The 21,970-nt window shown below is 35.3% G+C and overlaps 1 protein-coding gene and 1 long non-coding RNA gene across 7 annotated transcripts in view; one reads left to right on the top strand and one right to left on the bottom strand.

Moving 5' to 3' along the window:
• Positions 1-21,970, top strand: part of LOC102155303 — a 76,980-nt gene that overhangs the window by 4,073 nt on the left and 50,937 nt on the right. For 2 of the 3 annotated variants that reach the window (XR_005366195.1, XR_005366196.1), the window contains one exon: positions 13,691-13,761. This is a non-coding gene — a long non-coding RNA (uncharacterized LOC102155303). Of the gene's footprint in view, positions 1-13,690; positions 13,762-21,119; positions 21,210-21,970 lie in introns of those variants that run through there. The other variant, XR_005366194.1, reaches the window with a different exon arrangement.
• Positions 8,412-21,764, bottom strand: ETAA1 (ETAA1 activator of ATR kinase). 4 transcript variants are annotated; one of them, XR_005366193.1, is made up of 7 exons: positions 21,427-21,764; positions 20,002-20,130; positions 19,657-19,733; positions 16,514-16,626; positions 14,216-16,263; positions 11,080-11,217; positions 9,426-9,555 (listed from the first exon to the last, which is right to left on the bottom strand). XR_005366193.1 is itself a non-coding variant. In XM_038551466.1 (6 exons), exons 1-6 carry the CDS (start codon positions 21,626-21,628, stop codon positions 9,437-9,439), a joined length of 2,688 nt encoding a protein of 895 aa, XP_038407394.1. In that variant the 5' UTR covers positions 21,629-21,763; the 3' UTR covers positions 8,412-9,436. The 4 variants fall into 4 exon arrangements, 3 of the variants coding, with proteins under 3 accessions (XP_038407394.1, XP_038407395.1, XP_038407396.1); XM_038551466.1 differs by lacking the exon at positions 11,080-11,217 and having other exon boundaries at positions 8,412-9,555; positions 21,427-21,763; XM_038551467.1 differs by lacking the exon at positions 11,080-11,217 and having other exon boundaries at positions 8,412-9,555; positions 20,002-20,126; positions 21,427-21,445.

Here is a 21,970-nt window from a genome sequence, read left to right as displayed (position 1 = left end):
TTTAGAAATATAGAACCTTGAGAGGATCTTAGGCATCTCATTTAATCCCTTCATTTTCATATTGAGTACCCAGATGTCTAGAGAAATTTAGTTGACAATTAATGACAAAACCAGTAGTAGAACGTTGCATTTCTAGCTAGTTCAGAAGTTAAAATATAGATTTCTATATCTAAATGTTTTGTGTTATTTTGGGCCTTGTGAAATATGACAATCCATGTATTATTTTTACATAGAGTGGGAACTTATGAAAAAATCTGTATACTACTTCTATTCTATTTCAAGTATCTAAAATTGACAGTTCTTCCTCCAATATACAAAAAACTCCTAACAGTCCCTCTCCCTTCACCCTATAGGTAAAAACTAAAAACTCTGGACAGAATGAAAAGTTCAGCAACATAAGTGCTCTAAAGAATTGACAAAAGCAGACATATTTAGGAGCAAAACTAAAAGTTGGGAGAAATAGTGCAATGTGGCTAAAATACTGAGAGAAAGTCTGCTTTTTGTCCAGAGGAACTAAAAGAAGGAGCCATGACAAGCAGAGTTGTGTGTATAAGAGAGAAAACAGAAAGAAGAGAGTCAAATAAGGCAAATCCAAAAATTGGGGGAGAAGCAGTCTGCCCAAATTGCTGGTTAACCCTAGAACCACACATGTGCTGAGCTGATTGAAGGGAGTGTGAATTGGGGAGTGTGAATTGAGATCTGAGTTGCTATTCACCATAGGCAAGGCAGAAGGTTCTGTTTAAACTTAACCAAACTAACCACTTGCTAAAGCAAAAACATGGAGGTTCATCAGAGGAATATAACCAAATTCAGAGTCTCTACAACATAATCGTGTATACTGCACAATATAATGAGCGGTATACAACCCAAAACCATTTGATACATGAAGATCCAAGAAATGTGATCCATTCTCTAGGGAAGAGATAATCAGCAGAGACCAATTGTAAGATGATCACTATGTTAGAATAATCAAAGATTTTAAAGCATTTACTAAAACTATGCTCAATAATACTAATGAAACTATGCCTGTAATGAATAAAATATGAAAATTAGCAGAGGAACTACAAAAAAAAAGAACCAAATGGAAATGGTAGAACTAAAAAATGCAATATCTGAAATTTTAGAAATTCATATGATGGGTTACATAAAGATGACAGTGGAAGAACTCAGTTAAAGAGAGAGGAGAAAAAAAGGTAGAAATAAAGTATAAAGAGCCTTGGGTACTTGTAGTATAGTATCAAAGGGGTAATCAGAATTCCAGAAGGAGAAAAAGAGAATGAGGCAGAAGAAAATTTGAATAATGACCAAAAACTTTCCAAATTTAGTGGAAGTCATAAATTTATAATCCAGGCATTTCAGTGATCTGAAACAAGTGTAAAGAAAACCAAGCCTAGAGACAACTTAGTCAAACTGCTTATGACCAAAGCCAAAATACCCCACAGTTTTTGACCATGCAAAGTTTATTCTTAATGTTACTGATTTAAAAGACGTAACTAATTCTGAAAAAAATATTTGAAAACTTTGTCTTGAGTTCCCCCCCCCGCCCCAAGTTTCTATTACATAGTTATGTACAACCTTAGAAAAGTTTAGGAAATTTCAGGACATCTGGGTGGCTCAATGGTTGAGCATCTGCCTTTGGCTCAGGGCATGATCCCAGGGTCCTGGGATCGAGTCCTACATCAGGCTTCCTGCAGGAAGCCTGCTTCTCCCTCTGCCTGTGTCTCTGCCTCTCTGTGTGTCTGTCATGAATAAATAAAACCTTAAAAAAAAGTTTAGGAAATTTTGTAAAATAAGTTGTGTCAATAGAATTGTTACAGAAAACTGAGGAAAAGTTTAAGTAATGCGCTTACTTAAAAGTAACAATTTACTAAAATATACAAAAGTAAAAAAGAAACTCATCAAAGTTATTTTTATTTTAGTGTTTTGGAACATAGAATTTATATTCCAGTCTTTTGAATATAGCCAAATTGCTTACATTTATTGTATATTTGAATCAAATATATTTAAAAATAGACCGTTTAAGCAGTGAAAGTTCGAGAACCTTATAAGGTGTATAAACACTTTTCTATATTTCCTTACTCTAAACAGAAAATAGGGTCAGCCCTACAGCATCATCTAGTGCAAAATTAAGTAGGACGAGGTTGGGAAGATCTGTGTTCTAGTACTGGTTCTAGCCATGAATATAGCATTAACGGAGTCTCTTAACCTCACTTGTGTTTCAATATCCTCATAAATACCATGTTGATTTCATATTTTTTATGATAAACAATAGAGTACTGACTAAGAGAGTGAACTTTGTGCCAGACTGGTTTGAATTCTGGCTCTCCCACTTATTAGCTATGTGGTCTTGAACAACATAGCCACTTTATGTTTCCTTATGTTTATGTATTCCCTTATCTACAAAATGAAGCAATATCCCCTTCATAGGAGTGTTGAATTAAATGAAATAATGCATATTAAGCTCTGATGTCAGCGCCCAATAAGTATTAGCAATTAGTTGTTTTTTAAAATGACCCTGAAATGTGAGGTACAAATGAAAGCACTAATTAAGTGAATAATAAATACAATTCCTTTTTGCATATTAGAAATTCTAGGGCAGGAACATACTGAGGGTATGACTAAGAAAACAGAGAAGCTCTGTAATGGAAACAGAAACAATAATGAATCAGATATTGTTTCATGTATAGGTGACAATTGACAAAAACAAATCTTGACACATTAAAAAAAATCAATATCTTATGTTTATTTTTGATTCAAGGATACGTAGAAGTATTCAAATCGCTAGTTGAGTACGTCTACCTGGTAATTTTTTTCTCTACATTTTTTTTTCAAACATTTTGTTATAAACGAAAGTAAGCTATATTTCTTCAACTCTGCCCCTCAAAGATGTCTTTTCTTTTGAACCACTACTAACACTTTCAACATCACAAAAAGTGCATTGGTAGAAGGTGTAATTTATTAAGTAAAGGGTATCAATGAGTTACTTGAACAAGTTTATTAGTGAAGGACATACCCATATGTGCTGAAAACGTAGAGAGAGCCCGGAACTGTGGTTCTAAGTACACCATTGCCAAGTCCTGGAAATGCTATTTCAATAGCTTTGGCAATAATTATAGCTTAGAAATGTGGGGTATTAATTTCCAAGAGTTTAAAGCACAGTTGTCCCTACGGCTTAAATTTTCCTTCTGGTGTACCAGGATGTAAAGATAATGATGTGCTTGTTTCATATCTTAAAGCTATAAAATGCACATTTCAAATGTATATTTTTTCTCTATATGTAATATACTTTACTCAAATATTTCACCTATTTTACTAGCTGCCTCATATCTTTTTCTTGGCAATTATTTTAAATACTGCTTAAAAAAATCGAACAGTTACAATGCTAGGCAGTCAGGCAAGTAATTAGTTGGTGTTTTTAAGACTAAATTTTATTTTAAAATATTCTTAAATGTGGTCATGTGAAAATACCCCTTATTTTAAAGCTCATTTTCATTGTTCCTCCCTTAGCCTTTTCTATTTCTCGCATGTCTTTTGGGAGATGCACAGCTGAAACTGCACTAAACCATAAAGAAATCTGAGGTTACTAAATAGTGTCAAGGAGTTTTCTCCATCTGTTTCATTCTGCCTTACAGAGTACTCACAGACTAGGAGTTTTAAATGGAACAGGAGATCTTCAGCACTTAAACGACATTGTCTGTATTTGCATTTAGAATATACTACTAAATCCTTCATACGAAAGAAGGGAATGTTTTCTATTAAACATTTAAAATTTTCTTTCATTTAGTGTTAAGTCCAATTGTATTAAAAACAGAAGGAAACAAAACCAAGAAGCCCTATAAAACACCATAAACCAGCAAAAGAATGGATAAATTTTAAAATAATGGTGGGGTGCCTGGGATGGCTGTCGGTTAAAGCACCTGACTCTTGGTCTTGGCTTAGGTCTCAGTATCAGGGTGGTGAGTTCAAGCCCTGTGTTGGGTTCCACGAGAATAATAGTTACCATCCAAAGAGTAGAACATAATTATCATTGCAGAAAGATCGTGAGATATGGAGTCAGCCAGAACTGATCTTAAAACTGGCTATAGCTCAGGATAAAAAACTGGACTCCCAAATCCTTAGCTCTGATCTGGGAATGATGTCAACTGGGCAGTTGTGACAATGATTGGTCATGTGTCAGAATCTACATCTGTTATTTGGGTAGTTATTGGTGGACTGAGTTAGCTATAAAGTTTGTACTTTATGCAAGTACTCACAGTTAATATACTGTGTTAACAGAATTTGAACTATATTGTTGGGGGACTGGTGTTATGTAACTGAAACCCATGCATGTCAAAATGTGCTAAGACTTTTTTTTTTTGCCTACTAGACTTTATGCTATTGTCATATATTTAACTTTTGTGTTCTAAACTGCACATTATTTTTGTATGAGCAATTATCTTGTAAAACATTTAAATAATTTAAAAAATCTTACATATCACCCTATATGTTCATCATTTCTAGTGTTCATCATTCCCTCATGTAAACCCACATTTTCATCTAATATCATTTTCTGTCAGCTTGAATAAAAGACATCCTTTAGAGACACCTGGGTGGCTCAGTGGTTGAACATCTGCCTTCGGCTCAGGGCATGATCCTGGGTCCAGGGATCAAGTCCCGCGTCAGGCTCCCTGTGAGGAGCCTGCTTCTCCCTCTGTCTGTGCCTCCGCTTCTCTCCCTGTATCTCTAATGAATAAACAAAATCTTAAAAAGACATCCTTTAATATTTCTTCTCATGACAGTAATTCTTTCAAATCGTATAGATCTATATATCTATAGAAATCTTTATCTCATTTTTGCCTTTGAAGGACATTTTGCTGGGTATAGAATTCTAGGTAGGCAGGTTTTTCCTTTCAGTGCTTTAAAGATATTTCTCCACTGTCTTCTCAGATTTCCTGATGAAAATTCTTATGTTATATTCATTTTTGTTCCTTTATCTTTATTGCTTTTATTTTATACAGGTTATGATGTGGCTTTGTAGTTTAATATTCCTTGTGCTTCAAGTTCATTGAATTTCTTGGATTTGCAGATTAATACTTTCCATAAAATCTGAAAATTGTTAGGTCATTATTTTATTCAAACATCTTGTATATTCTCCTCCTACTTCCTCCTTCAGATTCTAATTAGCCATACACTACGCTACTTGAAGTTGTTCTACAACTCACAGTTCATTAACTTTTTTTTCATTTTGAGTAATTCCTATTGATATGTCAAGCTAATTAATCTTCTGCAATAAGTTGCCATTAATCCTACGTAGTGTTTTCATCTCAGATATTGTAGCTTTCATCTCTAAAAGTCTGAATTTAGTCTTAATATCCTCCATGTTTCTACTTAACTTTTTGAACACATGTAATACCTGTGACTGTTTTAACATCCTCATCTGTTAATTTTAACATCTACATCAGATCCAGGTTCGCTTCAATTGATTCTCATTATGGGTTGTGCTTTTGCTTCTTTGCATGCCTAGTGATCTTTAATTAGACAGTCATTGTTAATTTTAGCTCATAACTGCTGGGCATTTTTTTCTTTAAATATTTTTATACTTTGCCCTAGGACACAGTTATGTGGGAATGGTTTGGTCCTTTATGACCTTGCGTTTATTTGTTGGGGGTGGGCCCAGGGCAGTACGACCTAGGGCAAATTGTTCCCTACCACTCAGACAAGTTACTACCCAGTGACCTTGGTTGGTGAGAACTGGCATTGTTACTAGACCCTTGTGAGCACCACTCAATGTTTGTTCCCTCATCCTTTCCGATGTCTCTTTCTCCAGCCTCCATAAGTGCTGATCAGTACTGACTTTAATTCTCAAGGGGGATCATCTGCAGATCTCTGATTCAGTCTTCTCATAGGTAATCTGTGCTGTGAACTCTGGCTAACTGTCTCCCTAGACTCTTCAGCTTCATTTTCTCACTCACAGTCTCTACTAGGTTCTTCCTCAATTCTGCTGCCTTGCATCATGGTCTGGAAACTCCCTCAAGGCAGGAAGCCGGGAAAATCATAGTGCTCCATCTGCTTTTCTCATTCTCGGGTTGTCTTGAAATCTACTTTTCCAGGTAGTTTGTTCTTTGATTCTTTAAGCAAGAAGAGTATATGCAGTCCTTATGATTCTGCCTTAGCTCAAAACAGAAGTTAGAGCTGTCTTTTAAGAAACTACCACTTCTTGAGTTTTTGTGTAGTATCAGAGAATATAATTATCTGAAAACACTATTAAAATACTTTTCCTTTTCCCAATTACAATCTGTGTGAGCTTGGACTTAACAATAACATATTGTAACAAATTAAATGCAGAATACCAGTCTTCCATATAGTGTGAATCTAACCAGAAACATTAATTTTATTACTTGGATCAGAGTTTTACTAGCAGCTTGAGGTATGCCATTTCATCTTAGCCTAGGCAATTAAGCTTTCCCTAATAGATTTAAAACCGGAACACCCAGAAGTTACTAAAATAGCGAAGTAAAATGAAGACATTTTAAATAGCTATACATTTTATGTATTTCTCTACTCTAGTGGTTGAATGAAAAAGGTGATCTTTCTGTGGATTCACCTAATCAGTACATACCCACCTGCTCATGTACACATAAAGTAGGAGTCATCTGTAAGTAGCAACTGCGACTGGAAAATAATTCTCCTGAGCTGTACAGTCAAGCTATAGAATTCTAGTGAGTCTTCTGGCACACTTGCCCAAAATGTTACAGTTCCTTCCTGTACATACAATTTCCATAGACAAATGGTTCTTATGAATAGTTTCCAAGAATGACAGTATGGCCAACAATTAAGATCATGATATTTGAAAAAAAAAAAAAAAAAAAAAAAAAAAAAGATCATGATATTTGAAATTACACTGCTTGGGTTCGAACTCTAGCTCCAACTACTTTCTAACTGTGTGACCTTGAGAACATCACTTAATATGCTTACTTCAGCTTCTTTTTTTGTAAAAAGGTGGTAAGAAGTGTTATTTACATAGTTGTTTTGAGAAGAAAATTAGTTACGGGAATTTCTTAAAATCATGCATGGTAAAGAAAACATTTAGCAACTTATATAAGTTTAGCAATTACAGTTTCTTTTCAATCCTGTTGGCTATTAGCCAATGAACTTAAAAGCACACATATCTGAAATCGACCCCTAGATGTATTCATCTATAAAATCTAAAGAAGGTACAACAACACAATTTATTGTTTTGTTTTTGAGTCTCATAAGTGATTCTGATCATCACTGGGAAGAATTGAAGATCATGGTTAGACTTTAGATAAATTATCACTTACACTAATCAGTTAGGCCACATTTAAATTGATCCTCAAAACATCTTCTAATCCTGAATAGCTCAGGGAATCAAGAATCAAATTGCTTTGAGTTGGAGCCAGAACTCTGCCATCAGAATTTATCCAAATTCATAAATACTTAAGTAACCACTGGATATCAGTATTGAGTAGATAGAGATGAGTAAGGTGCCTCTGTTCTCAGGAATGTAAAAGTTAGTGATAATAGAGTATGATATAAACACTGTACCCAAGATATGGTCCATGCCTACATATGACTGACTGACTGTGTGTGTAATAAGCAAAGTCTCTGCAGTAGACTTTCCTGTAATCATGGCATTATTAATGTCAAGTTCTTCCATGACCAGCCTAAGATGCATAAACAGCAGCCAAGCTTGAGCTGGAAAAGAGCTGCCAGGACTACCAACTGTGCCTTCTTCTGTGTGGACACATTTCCTAGAGATTGGAAAGAGCCAACCTAGAGAAACTATCTATACAGCCATCTGTGTTCACTGAAGGGCCACAAATCCTGACTGTTTCTAATAAAAGCTAAAGGAAAAAGGTGTTACAGTGTTACTCCACTAAATACATGAAAACACAATTTTCAGAGTGATATAGCTCTATATAGTCATATCTTAAAATACATTTAATTATTTTGGTATTATCATTGCTCTAAGACACCTGAATAGGGGTGAATGCACTAATAGGTGTTTCACATCTATAACTTTCATCAGGTCCTAAAGTGATTTAGGATAAACAGAGCAACCTTACTGTCCTTATGACCTCTACTGAGATTTTCTGGCTTAGTTATTTCTGAATAAAAAAGAAAAAAATAGGGATCCCTGGGAGGCACAGCAGTTTGGCGCCTGCCTTTGGCCCAGGGCGCGATCCTGGAGACCCAGGATCGAATCCCACATCGGGCTCCTGGTGCATGAAGCCTGCTTCTCCCTCTGCCTATGTCTCTGCCTCTCTCTCTCTCAATGTGTGACTATCATAAAATAAAAAATTAAAAAATAAAAAAAAAATAGAGCAATAGAGATAAATTAGTAAAGTCAGAAAATTGATTAAGGAAAAATTAAATAGTTACAGGAAAACTAAAAAAGAGAATGACTCTCATTTTTATATCCTGGAATGATGAATTCTTTAATACAAGAAACAATGAAAAAAAAAAGAAACTGAGCATTATTTATTAGACAGTCCTTAACGTACTTTGAGTTACTATTTTTAGTTTTATACTATGAAATAATTAATGCTTCTATAAACAAGCTATTTTATATACTAATTAATACTCTGAAGAAAATGGTATAATTGTCTAGGTGTTCATTAGAATGAAAGCAATCATTCTAATCCCAGCAGCTTTAACTTGCCTTGTGACTTTAGAATAACAGTATTCATTTCTTACCCATACAATAAAGAAGTTGGAACAGATGACACCTTAAAAAGATTCTGACAGTTCTCAATGTTAATAATATTATATTACTTATATAGCCGGTCTACTTCCCTTTTTCTAAACTTCTTAAATCAGCATTTTCCCTAAAAACAGTGGAGAATTTTCAAAATGCATGTTTTAGAAAACTATAATTAAAATCTACTTCAGATTAGGAATTGAAAATAGTAATTTCCTTATAAATAAATTGAAGTCCTTTATTTCCCACCAAACATTCCTAAGAATAGGGAAGTATTTTTAGAATTCAGATATGTATAAACTTAGAAACAGTTATTGAAAGTAAAACTATAAAAAAATAGACTTATTTACTTAGTGAGTTGAAGCTTTGTGTTAAGAAGTTACTACGATAAAAAAATTAGAAGATTACCTATTTTTGGATGACCCACAATACTTAAAAATATAGCTACTTTGTTCTTTATAATTCTGCAACGTAATTGTTAACTTTCCTGAATTTCCAAAACTTATATGCAATTACTTTCACATACCTCTCCAAGGCAAGGTTTCATTGACCATTGCAAACATTGATTTATTAAATAAAATAGAAGTCCATTACAAATAAAAAGAAGTCCATGCTTTATAAGTCAGCATTAAATTTCTCATAGAGAAACCAAAAAAAAAAAATATTTCCTATCATAGATAGCTATTAAGTGTCTTTGTGAAGTCTTCCAACTAATATTTCATAGAAGAAATCAAGTTAAGTGGGAGCTGCTTTTACTGATGATGCCTGTGCTTTGGCCATCCTTCGAAACAGGGCTTCTTGTCTTTTTCTTTGAATTTCTTCAGGAGAATACTTTTTATTTTTCTCTTCTTCCTCTAAAAATTAAACAAAATATAGATATTATTCTTTTTAGACTACAAAAGTCATCTTGAATATGAGTTTTTACTTTGTTACCCAGATTTGCTACATTGGTATTAACTATTAAATCACATAAACTACTAAATATGAGGTCTTGTACAGATACAGTGCCCTAGGCCAAAAGAAAAATCAAGCACTGATCAATCTGTCCCTATTTTATATACCTTTTCATAATGTGATAAAATTCATTTGATTAAAACTGTACATTTTAACTTCCTAACACATAATTCTTTTGAATAAGGACATCTAACTTATATAATCAACAAATGAGTATCTTTTAAAAACTGGGATTTAAAATGTTATATAAAATTTAATAGAAAAGCAGTCAAAAGATTATGAATTAGATACCAATACCTCAACGAGTTTATTTTTTCTATAAGATAAACTATACTAATATTCAACTAACATTTTTTCCTTTAAAGAGCTCCAAGATTTTCATTTTAGCCATTCAGGAAAAATGCTTTAGAGTGAAATCCATCATGTCAATAACCATTTAATTCACTTCAGATATTTTTATTTGGAAGATACATTTTATATAAATATTAGAAACTTATGTCAAAAAGCAGAATATCTGAATAAAATCTTCAATTTGAATGTCTTTTTAGCTTATAGAAATGTGAAGCATTCTGACATATTCTATGCAGCATATTTTAGTGTATACTTCAGGTAAATATACTATACAAAATATGTCTTAAATGAATGAAACTAATTAAGTTTGATTTTAATAACACATCCAATTCTATCCCTGCCAAAATACTGAGTTCTAATAAAATGAATTTAATTCCACAGTTTAGTCACTTTGAGCTAAAATATTAGATTATCTATACAATGCTAATAAGAATCAAACTTTAAAATTAGCAAACGTGTTTTCTCACTTAAAGGATGTTTTAAAATTAAGACCATCACTCTAACTCATATTCACATGACCTTGTATTGGTAAAAATGTTGCTGTAAAATCAGCCTCTCAAAGAATAAGAATCTGTAGTATTGTTGGCAGAGAAATATTTACACTAAAATCTAGACAAAGGTTCAGACTTTGTTATATATCTCTTGTGAAACTAAGGGAGATTATTTGTCCAAAATAAATTATCTGCCTCCCCTTCCTTTCTTGGTATAATTGGAAATGGGAGAGGGTGTTCAGGGTAAAAGATAAATATTTCAGATAAACTCCCCAGATTACTCTGATGCCTTATTTATTTCCTAAACTAATTATCTCACAGATTTGTAGCTATTTTTCCTTACAGAAAGATGCTACAAGATACTTTATAATTAGCTTGACTAATTGTCTAATATTTTAGTCTTGAGGCTGAGACATATAAACTCAGAATATACACATACACAGTTGCATTCAAATGACCATAAGTTTGGAAGGAAAACAAGTTAATAATCCATGATAGAAGATAAGAACATAGCTCCCTAAAATTAATTGGCTTGGTGATATTCTTGGAAAATAATTTAAAATGATGTAAATAAAGTCACACCATGAAAATCTGATTTAGAGAATCATCCATTTTTCCCAGCAGCCTTTTCTTTAACTCAATCTTCAATAAAAAATACAAGGCGAAGTCTCAAACTATTGCAAATGTACAAAGAAACAGTGGCTCTTCTTAATCTTTATCCTAAAGCAGAAGTCAGAAAAAAAATTTTGTAAAGAGCCAGAAAGTAAATATATTAACCTTTGAAAGTCATATGGTTTCTTGTTGCAACTGTTAAGCTGTTACAGTAGCATGAAAACAGCCAGCCACAGACAATACAAATGATGTGATGGTTTTCAAATAAACCTTTATGACAATGAAATCTGAATGCCATGTAATTTTCAAAAGTCATGAAATAATACTCTTTTCCTAATTTTTTCAAATATTTAAAATGTGAAAACCACCTAAGCATGCTAGCTGTATAAAAACAGGCTATGGGCTGGATCTGGATAGGCCATGGTTTGCCAAACCCTGCCTTAAAGCAATGAGTTAATTAGTTAATTGGGCTTTTAGGTCAGAGATATTCTCAGGAGAGCAGCTTGTTACATCTACATAACAAAGTAAAAAAGTAGAAACCATAGAAAATACCAAGAAAGTTAATGTTAAATAGGAGATTACCTATGTACTATCAGTAAACTTAAAAAAATTGGTAAGATAAACTGAAAGATTATCCACCCATAAAAAATGCAGACAGGATGGTAGATAGTAGTTTTGGGAAAACTCAAATATTCCAGAGTATTATAGTCTTTAACAGTATTATAGTCTTTAACATAGTTATATGAAAATAAATTCATGTTGAGAGTAGGTCCAATTATTTATACTTATTTAAATATAAACTTAAGTATTTAAAATTATTATGGGTTGACTACAATTTTTAGAGTTTGACAATATCTAGGCTATAATGTAGAGAAATATTCACCATCAAATTCAAACCATTCTCTTACATTAATTTTTCAATGATTAACAGATAAAATCACACGAGCATGGAGAAATTAACGTAGAAGTATATTCACGGGAGGATTGTTTATAATGCAAAAAATGCAACCAAACTGGACTTTCCATCAAGAGAGAAACAGTTAAATAAATCGCGGTATATCAGTATAACGACATACTATGTAGTCATTAAAAGGACTGAAACAAAACTGTAACAGGAAAAGACAGCTGTATTAAATGAAGGCAAGACCAAGGTGCCAAATAGTAGGTACATAGTACATGATTCCATCTTATTACATAAACGTGTATGCACCCAGGTGTAAATACGCACAAGCACACGTTTTTATTTGCACAGAAAATTCTACATGATGTATTCCAAACTGTTAACTGTGATTTCCCTGAGATATGACTGCGAGAAAATAGAAAGTAGAAAATGTATTTTTTTTTTTACTTAAAATTAATTTTGTTTTCTTTCTTTTTAAACAACCAGCATATTACTATTACAAGTTAAAAAAAACTACATAAAGGGTGGGATCATTTAATAGGAAAGTTGTAGCAGTAATGCCAAAAAAAGCATCACCTAGAATCTAAACAGAAAACAATGATCTAATGTTAAAAGAAGCTAAAAACTCCCTCACCTTATTAGCATTGATCTACATAATAGATAAGAATCCTAATGTTAGCCCCCAAGTGAGGAAGACTGATGAAGAAAATCAATAATTACAAGCTAGCACAGTAAATGCTTAACAGAAGTTAACACTGGGTATTGGAAAAACCCAGAAAATGTGAACCTAAATTATCTACGTGGATAGAAATGTACTGTGTTTTAAGGACAAATGGAAAATGGGCGATCAGATCTGGGGTATGCATGTTGGGGCACTATCCTTGTAGCAAAGGAAGGAAAAGGCATCTGTAAAAACATGAGGCTGTGAGAAAGAGCTGGACATTAAGATGTACAAGTAGTTATGCCAGACACAGTCCCTTTTAAAAACATCACAGTATCAGTGAATAACAGATTCTTCATATCATATGATATTTATTAAAATACTTACTAAGCATCCTCTAAGTGGCAGATGCTGTGGTAGGCCTAGGTATTTACACACAGAACAGACAATAATCAGTACTTACTTGCAAACTGTGATGAAAGAAATGAAGGAAATAAAAGAGATGATGGAAAATAACAAAGAAAAGACCTATTTATACTTATAGACTGCAGGGAAGGGTCTCTGTGAGGAGGTCATACTTAAACTGAGACCTGAGGATAAAAAAGCAAAAGATGGAATGGGGGGCAGGGCGGAGAATAACATGGTCAGAACTACTGAACTAGGAAACTATTCTGTTTAAGGAACTGAAAGACAGCTGGTGTAGTTGAAGCTTACCAGGTGACAGAAAAAAGAAGAAAGGCAGGATAGGAAGTGATAATCCAGGGCCTTGTAGATGAGGGTAAATTGGAATTTTATTTGAAAAATGATGGGCCAACAATGAAGGCTGTGGTTAAGCACAGGGATGCCATCTTTGCCTATTTGTTTTTAGAAGATTATTCTACTGTTTGGAGACTAGAATTGAAAAAGGACAGATAAAAGAACTACAATCTTGTCAAAAAATGTTGGCTGGCCTAAGGCTGGTTAGCAGTTAAGAGTGAGAAAAAAGGACAATTTTGAGATTTTTTTTTTTTTTTTTTGAGGCTGAAACAATGGAACTTGATAAAATTGTGGGAAAGGAATCAGAAGAACCAAAGATGACAGGTTGTACTGAGTAAGTAAATTACAATTCTATCACAACTGAGTTTTATATCATATATTATGTAGCAAATGTGTTTAATTAGAATGCTCTGAATTTTCAAATATTCACCTCAATGTCCTGTTAAACACAGGAATAAGATTATTCAAGTTTTAAAAGAGTATTCAGTAAACACAGTCTTAGAGCAATATATCTAAAAGTACAATTTTCTAGGAAATAATTCAGAAAATATTCAACAAGTATTTATTACCTACTATATGCTAGTTGCTGTATTAAAAGCTGGGAAAGAATCTGATGCAGTCTTTTGAAAACATAATTCACCCACCCTTTGTATTTTAAGAGTCATTTTAAGAATTCTGGTAAATATCACAGTTTTTTGCATTTTAGATATTACACAAATTCAATAGAAATAACTGGTTTAGCTACTTTCCCAGGGGATAACTTCCAAGGAAAACTATTTTATACATACCTTTTGAAGGCTGTTTCAAAGATTCAGAATGCTTCACCACAGACTGCTGTTGATTAGTCTTCCCACAAAACAGGTTGATAGGAGTCTTATTTTTCTCTAAACTCTGTGTAATTTTGGTATCAGAAATATTTCCTGGCATACAATTTTGATTAAACTGGGAAAGAATGTGAGAATTTTTCATCTTTATAAATGTATACTTAGGAAATATAACTGGTCTGTTAAGGTCACTCTGAGCTCCATCTGTTGTGCTCCTATGGGATAGATGCTGAGTACTTAATTTTTTTTTGTAAGTAGTGGTTTCTGTATTCCAAGGATTTGAATTCACATTCAAACTTGAACTTTTGGTAAGAAGCGATTCGGTGCTGTTCACTTGTATTGGAACATCACTGTTGTTCCGAGGATAATGTAGATTTTTGATCTGACAATTTGAGTTCTGAGAGTATATTGTCAAATTAGTTGTGGCACCTAAAAAGCTTGGAGAATTTCCACAAATTTCTTTTTCCAGCTTCACTGGTTTATTTAATTGTGAGCTATTTGTGAAAGAGGTGTGCCCTGAAATGCTGCTCGGATTCAAATGCTTTGATTGCACCAACTGACTTTCTTGTTTAGATGTAGTAAACATGTTTTTGGCTCCGTGTCTGGAACTATAATTGATCTCAAGTTTACTTTCTGATATCTTGCTGTCTTTTCTAATATCTTGTTGCTGAGTTAGTCTTTCAATGTCATCACATGCTTGGTATAATAAATCATCATCTACATCATCTGCTTCCCAGGTATTCTCTAGTTGATGACATGCTTTAACAATTTCATTGGCAAATGACGGATCATTCCAGTCATCAAAGAAAGAACCTAACTTTGATGCATTAGTCTGATTTGGATTATAAACACTGGTTTCATTGCCCAAAGCTGCAGAACCAAAAGGATCTATATTAGCAGGTGCTTTACTAGACTGATTGTAAACGGACTTATTTTTTCGTTCATTAGAATATCCTGTGTTCAAAGTGGACTTTTCAGAAATATTTGCATTACAAGTAAATTTAGTGTGTGTATCTTCTTTAAGTTTTGTCAGATTAGATGCAACTGCACAGTCTTGAATTTTGTCTTGAACAACAGTTTTATTGAAAGATTTCTCAAATTTAATTTTATTTCCAGTGGATGATAATTTGTTTGGTTTATCATTTAGATTTAGTGAAAACCTGTCTTTTCCAGAATCTATGGATTCTTCATTATGTGTCTTTGAAGGGAGATCTTGTAAAATTTTTGAATCCCCTAACCTGGCATCTAGACTTGTATTCATTCTTGACTTATTTTTATCATTTTTGGTGTTAAAATTATAAATTCCCTTTTGATCAGGATTTTCAGATGTTTTAGGAGCAGGGAAAAGTTCACACATTTTGCCATTTTGTGTAACAAAAGGTTCATTACTTAGTAAGTTTTCCCAATCATCCTCAAAATCACTGGTAGTAAATGCATCAAGGTGTTTATTAAAAGCTTCTGGCTTCTCAGTATAAGAAGTCACACATGATTTTGTCATTCCAGGAGCATCTTCTTGACAAAAAAGTGATCCTGGGGTTTTATCTGTCAGGTTTTCAGTGACCGGAGTTTCATTAATAATGATTTTCTCCTCTTTCAAAGCACTTTTCTTTCCAAAGGTAGTATTATTCGTGTTCAAAAAAGCATCGGACAGATCTTGGCTGAACTGTCCACTATATTTCTGAGTAGAGCCATCAAAAATGGCATTAAAAGCTGCTTCAGCATTTTGATCAAATGGCTTTTGACTGCTATTTTGATCATTTACCACAGATATTTGGGTGTTTTCTTTTCCTGGTTTCTTTATTATGGCATTATCTATTTCAGGAACTGTATCATGTAATAACTGCATCTGTACATTATCTATATAATTGTTTAAAGTCTCTGCTTCTGAAATTGTCTGGATAAAATCATGATTTCTCTTGTTTTGCTCTTGAATCACATCTAGTTCTTCCATATTTTTATCAAATTGTTTAGCCAATTTCATAAGTTCTTCCTCTCGATTTTGTGTTTTTAACCTATTGATAAAACATTTTAGAAATTTTAACTATGAAAACTTCTGAGTCACTATAAATATTCATTTATTAACCTTTTTTTAAATATACTAAAACAAAATTTTAACATTTACAATTATTCTAAGTCTAAAATTTTCATGTCAAAACTAAAAAAAAATTTATAACCATTTTGATATATATACAAAACCAAAACAAAATATTATTAAAAATATTTCCTCCACTGAATGTCAGAAAAGCTGAAGTTTGAACTTACTTTGTGCAGCTGATTTTTGCTCTTGATTTTCCTTTTGCTACACTTGGGGTACAAGGAATAGCAGTCTCACCAATCCAGACGCCTAGCATGGAGTTTGTTGATGGTTTTTCATCCTTTGGCAGAAGGGAAAAAAACAAAACAAAACATGTACATACCCCCCAAAACAAAGGAAGAAAGAGAGAGAGAGAAAGAAAATAAGAAAAAAGAAAGAAAAAAGAAAACTAACTACATTGAATTATTTTCCTAAAGCACTAAAATCTGGTAAGGTGATAGTTACTAAACAAATTTCAGAACAATGAGAAGTTGAAGGATGGCAGTGACATGCTGTTAAGAAGTGATCCATTTATGTTTCAGGAAATGAAAACATCAGAACCAATGATTCCTTATTTTCAAAATTAAGTTTTAAGAATTTAATTAACAAATGCATATTCAACAATAAAAGCAGTTGTTTTTTTTTTTTTTTTTCAAGAGAAAACTGACTGACTTATTAAGGATAGAAATACATATGGAATTCTTTCCTCATCATCTGGTTCTTCAAATCTTCCCTACCCCCTTATAATCTTTATCTAAAGTTGGACAATCCATGTTGACCTGAGTTGAGAACACAGAATTAAGCTCAGGACTGATTTAGTTAAGTGCGATGTTAAAACTGATGCTAAGAATAAGGCAGGCATAAAGGACAAAAATAAGGAGAGAAAGCAGAAAAAGAACTTTAACCACTATAAAGGATAGGAAAGGGCCATTTTAATCCTCAATGTTTTTGCTACTCCTTTCAGTCATGCAAAAAAATTAGAAAATGAGTTTACTCATTAGTTATAAACCAAATCAACAAATCAAATGGGTTAACCATTTTCTACTCTATTTTTGTACTTAGAATGAACATAGTACATAGAATGAACATGTCACATAAGCTAAAAATAATTGTATTACTAGATTATAGAATACTTGAAAGCATAGACTGATCTTATGATCAGCATCTAGCAAAATGCTAGGCATGAAAAAGATATCAGTTTATATTTATTTACTAGATTTAGGTGAAAATGTCCCTATAATTTGATACTTTAACTTCCTCAATCAATAGGCAGTTTTCTTTGACCTCAGTTAAACCTAGATTTTTAGCTCCACGAAATACTGCAGTAAATCAATCATTTTACTTTCAGACTCAATATATATTTTCACTTTTGTTTCAACAACCTTGAATTTAGAGAAAATACTCAATGACTTAATAATGCACCTTTTGTCCATTTATTATTTTTAAATGTATTCAATTTTTAGAGAACAGTATGACAACTTTTTATGTCCGACTTATATACACAAGAGCCCTTTGTATGTTTTTATACTATTTGTTGTATTTTTAAAATATCTCTAATAATAACTGCATAATTTATTGATTTCTAACTATAATCCAGGTGCTATATAAGGCATTTGAATACATTATTTAATCCTAAAGAGTATTTGGTGTAGAGTTGTATAAAAATGATGAAAAACTACACATCCTCAAACTATTATAAAAAGCATCCCTCAAGAAAGTGAAACTGTCCAGTGAAAATAGAAGTGCATTAAAAAAAAAAAAAAAAAAAAAAAGCCGTCTCTGTAAATACCAAGGTGACTTAAATAACTATTTGAAGGGGTTAACTCACCTAAAAATAAAAAACATGAATATGTCATTCTGAGAACATGACAATCTTTTAAAAAGACCTTGATACTACCAAAGATTTATATGCTTTAAAAGTGCTTAGTTGAAAAGAGTAACATTTAAAAGCAACTAATTTCACTGTATTTTTTTCTTATACACAAGTTACCACTTGCATATTGTTGCCATTTCTTTATGTGAGCTATTATTTCCAGCCCACTTGGTAAAGGGTCCAGTAATTTACTCAACTATCTTTTTATCACTATTTAAGCTGGCCAGTCCAAACACATTTTATTATGCTTCTTTCATGTGAAACCCACAATTAATGAAGATCTATTGTTAACTTATGAAGTAAATAGTATTATGGCATAAAAGCTATTTAACTAATGAACTGTATGTAAAATGAGTTTCTATGACATGCCAAACATGGAATGTAGAGCTAGTATCAACAGAGTTGTTTTGACTGTGCTAATTGTAATTTTGGATATTTTATAGCCACTAAGAAAGACTTTATTTCCTGTCTCCTCCACCTGGATGATGGTAATTCCTTATAACCACAGTTTGGGACAATGCCATCTATTGTTTATGGTGAACATTATGTAGTCACTCTCCAAGGGTATGTCAAGGAAAAAATCCCATATTTCCTACAGAGAGGACAATGAGCAAAAATAAGATGTTTTCTGAATTTAAATATTGTTAAATAAGAAAAAAGAGAGGACAGTAAAGAGGTTCAGAACAGAAGCTGCATTACATTTATATTCCTATTTCATTCAAGCAGTAGAGGAACTGAAATAAAGAAAAAGGAACTTTTGAGAATGTTCTATGACAGCAAATAATTTAGCTATCATAATGAACTTTAAAATAACCTCACATTTATAGTGCTCTATGTTTATCAAGAATTTTTATCTAATTTAATCCTCATAATAGTCCAATGGAGAGAGCAAGCCAAGTAATAATTCTAGTTTATGGCTGAATGAACTAAAGTTCTGAGAGTTTAAGTGACTTGCTTATGGTCACCCAGTACAGGAAGTAGACAGAACTAACTTCGATCCAGTGTTCTTTCCACTTTTATGAGCATTTCTCAAGTATTAAGAACAATTTCAATTGGGAAAGAGTGTGCTATAGACAGCAAATACCAATCACAAATAACTTTAAAAAGCTTAAATTTTAATGTCTGACTGTATTATTCTAGTAACTGTAAAAATGATGCCATATATTGTCAAACAACATTAAGAACAAAATTAGCACAAACTTCTAGTCGAAAATCACTACTCTAAAAAAAAAATTAACAAAAGACACATACTTAGGAAAATATATATTGCCAATTATACATCATGTCCCTTTTTTCAAGACGTACATTCCAGTAGTACAAAGGGTAGAACCTTTGCTGCTCTGTTTTCAGAAAAGAGAATCGTAAAAGACGAAGCATTTCTCATCCAAGCGAACTACACGTGGGCCTAGTGGCATAGTTTTCAGTTTTAGAACAAGGTAGGAAACTAGCGATATTTACCTGAGGAGCAATACGATTAACGATATGTGAGATCTCATCACTATCTGCGGTGTAAATCTGTTTTTTTCTTCCTTTACCTAAAGAACAAAGACATTTCTCTAAGCGGGAAACAAAAAGATTAGTCTTTAAAAGTAGCAGACACTTCTTAGAAAACAATTTTAATTGGCACGGGCTTGGACCCGCTGTGCACTGATACCACAGGCCTATCATAACCATCACCCAAGATTCTCAAGACATCTGTTGTATGAAAGTCCTGTTATTACCCTGCTGAAATCCTAGAGTCAAATCCTCACCCCCTTGCCAAATATTTACCCAGATGGAAAATGTTAATTAGTAATAAATTACCTAACTGTTTCGTCATTGGAGAATTCTGATCCCAAAAGATATCATTCTGTCCGTCTGGATCATTAGGGGAACTGAAGGTAGAGGACAGTAAATCCATTCTCGGCACTCTCTTTGGGGTTTCATATCTTTCTACATAAAATAAGATTAAAAAAACAAAACAAACAAAACAATCGTTGCGTTGTTAAGCGTTACTTTACTTCCTAATACCCCAACGTCAGATATCCTTTAGACCATTTTTTTTTAATAGCCCAATTATATAATTTCCTCCCAGACAGGAGTATATTAACGACTGAAAGGTTTCACCTGAGAATCCTCGTGATGCTTCACAAATCTGACATCGTAAACAGCAAGTGTCTTGGGATAACCCAGTAAGTAGCCCTACCAACGTCCAGAAGCCAAGGCGTTCCGTTCATTACAACCGGAACCTGGCGGCTTTGGGAACCGCCTGTCATTTATGGCTGGCATCTTACAAACATCAAAAGGCTCCCGGCGGAAAACTACATTAGAAGTCTGTTTAGCCCCCTTTCATCACCACCTCTATCCGACTTACACTAATTACTTCCAAAAAAAAAAAAAAAAAAAAAAAGCAAAGCAGCTTAAATTATTTAATTTCCCATTTCCTGGGAAATTCTTAGCACCACTTTCAAATTCCCACAAACGCTGGTGTCTTGTTCATTCCAGAACTGCCTTGCGCGCGAGCCCATTGAACAGATGGGAACGTAGGTCGCGTTTTTGAGAACACGCTTTAAAGGAAGCGCTTTTGGGGGGGCGGGGGTCACAGTGTCATAAGATCCTACAAAAGACACAACAAGGGCGGGCGGGCAGGGGGGTGCTCATCGGGTTGGCGCCTGCCTCCGACCCAGGGCGTGACCCCGGGTCCCGGGATCGAGTCCCCCGTCGGGCTCCCTGCGTGGAGCCTGCTTCTCCCTCTGCCTGGGTCTCTGCCTGTCTCTGTGTCTCTAATGAATAAATAAGTAGAATCTTACAAAAAAAGAAAAAAAAAAAGGAAAAAGAAAAAAGACGGAACGCCAAAGATTGCCTGGGACGAAAGGGCTCGGCAGGGGCCCCGGCGTTCCTCGGGGTGACGTCACCACGGGCGTCCTGGGGTGACGTGACACGGGGCGTCCTCGGGGTGACGTCACCACGGCGTCCTCGGGGTGACACCACCCCAGGCGTCCGCGCGGTGACGTCAGACGCGGGGACTTCCGGTGAGTTCCTCACCGCCGAGCTCCGCGCGCGCGGGTCCCGCTGGGGTGCGCCGCCCCCCGCCCCCGCCCGGCCCCGTGCACGGCGCCGCACCGCGCGGCTCAAGCCTGGGGGTCGCGGCGGCGGCTCCCTCCGGAGGCTCCCCCCGCCCCCCGCCCCGGGTCTGCGCACTGCGAGCGGCGCCGGGAGCGCGGGGAGGCCGCGGGGCCGACGTCTCACCCTCGGGGTTACTTTTACTGCACGAAGCGGCCGCCGGAGGCTGCTCCCGTTGCCGCGCGGGCCGGGGACGCGGCTCTGCCGACCTCAGCCGCCTCTTCCCCGGCTCGGCCACCGAGCTGCCTTCCTCGGCCGCGGCCGCCGCCGCCTTGAGCGGCGTGTTCTTCAGGCCAAGGCTGTCCCCATGTTTCCTTCGCCGACTCATTGCCTGCCGCCCCCCTCCAGCCGCCGCCTCTCCGGTTCACATTTTGCAACGGGAGGAGCGAGGCGGCGGAGCTACACACGGGACTCGGCGCCAACGGCCGCCGCCATTTTGGCCGACGGGACGCTCGACAGGGGCGGCCGCTGATTGGCTGCGTGCGGGCGAGGGGGCGGGGCGACGGGGGGTGCCGGCGGCGCGCGCTTCCGCCTCCCGCCTCCGAGGCCGGGGGGCGGGGCGAGGGGCGGGGCCTCGGCCGGGCTGCAGGTGGCTGGACGTGGTTGTCAGGGCGCGTGCGCGGGGCCGCTCTTGGCTCAGCGAGTGCGGCAGGTGGAACAGGAGTCGGTC

The sequence above is a fragment of the Canis lupus genome, chromosome 10 (assembly GCF_011100685.1).
Source record: "Canis lupus familiaris isolate Mischka breed German Shepherd chromosome 10, alternate assembly UU_Cfam_GSD_1.0, whole genome shotgun sequence".
NCBI classification, from domain to species: Eukaryota; Metazoa; Chordata; class Mammalia; order Carnivora; family Canidae; genus Canis; species Canis lupus.
The sequence above is the reverse complement of the archived record's forward strand: the minus strand, read 5'-3'. Positions and strand labels throughout refer to the sequence as shown.

Excerpts from the sequence above, each read along its gene's own strand:
- ETAA1 (XM_038551466.1), bottom strand. The coding sequence starts at position 21,628 with ATGAGTCGGCGAAGGAAACATGGGGACAGCCTTGGCCTGAAGAACACG. Across the intron at positions 20,131-21,426 it reads CAGTAAAAGTAACCCCGAGG|AAAGATATGAAACCCCAAAG; the intron begins GTGAGACGTCGG and ends TATTTTATGTAG. Across the intron at positions 19,734-20,001 it reads TCCAATGACGAAACAGTTAG|GTAAAGGAAGAAAAAAACAG; the intron begins GTAATTTATTAC and ends TTTGTTCTTTAG.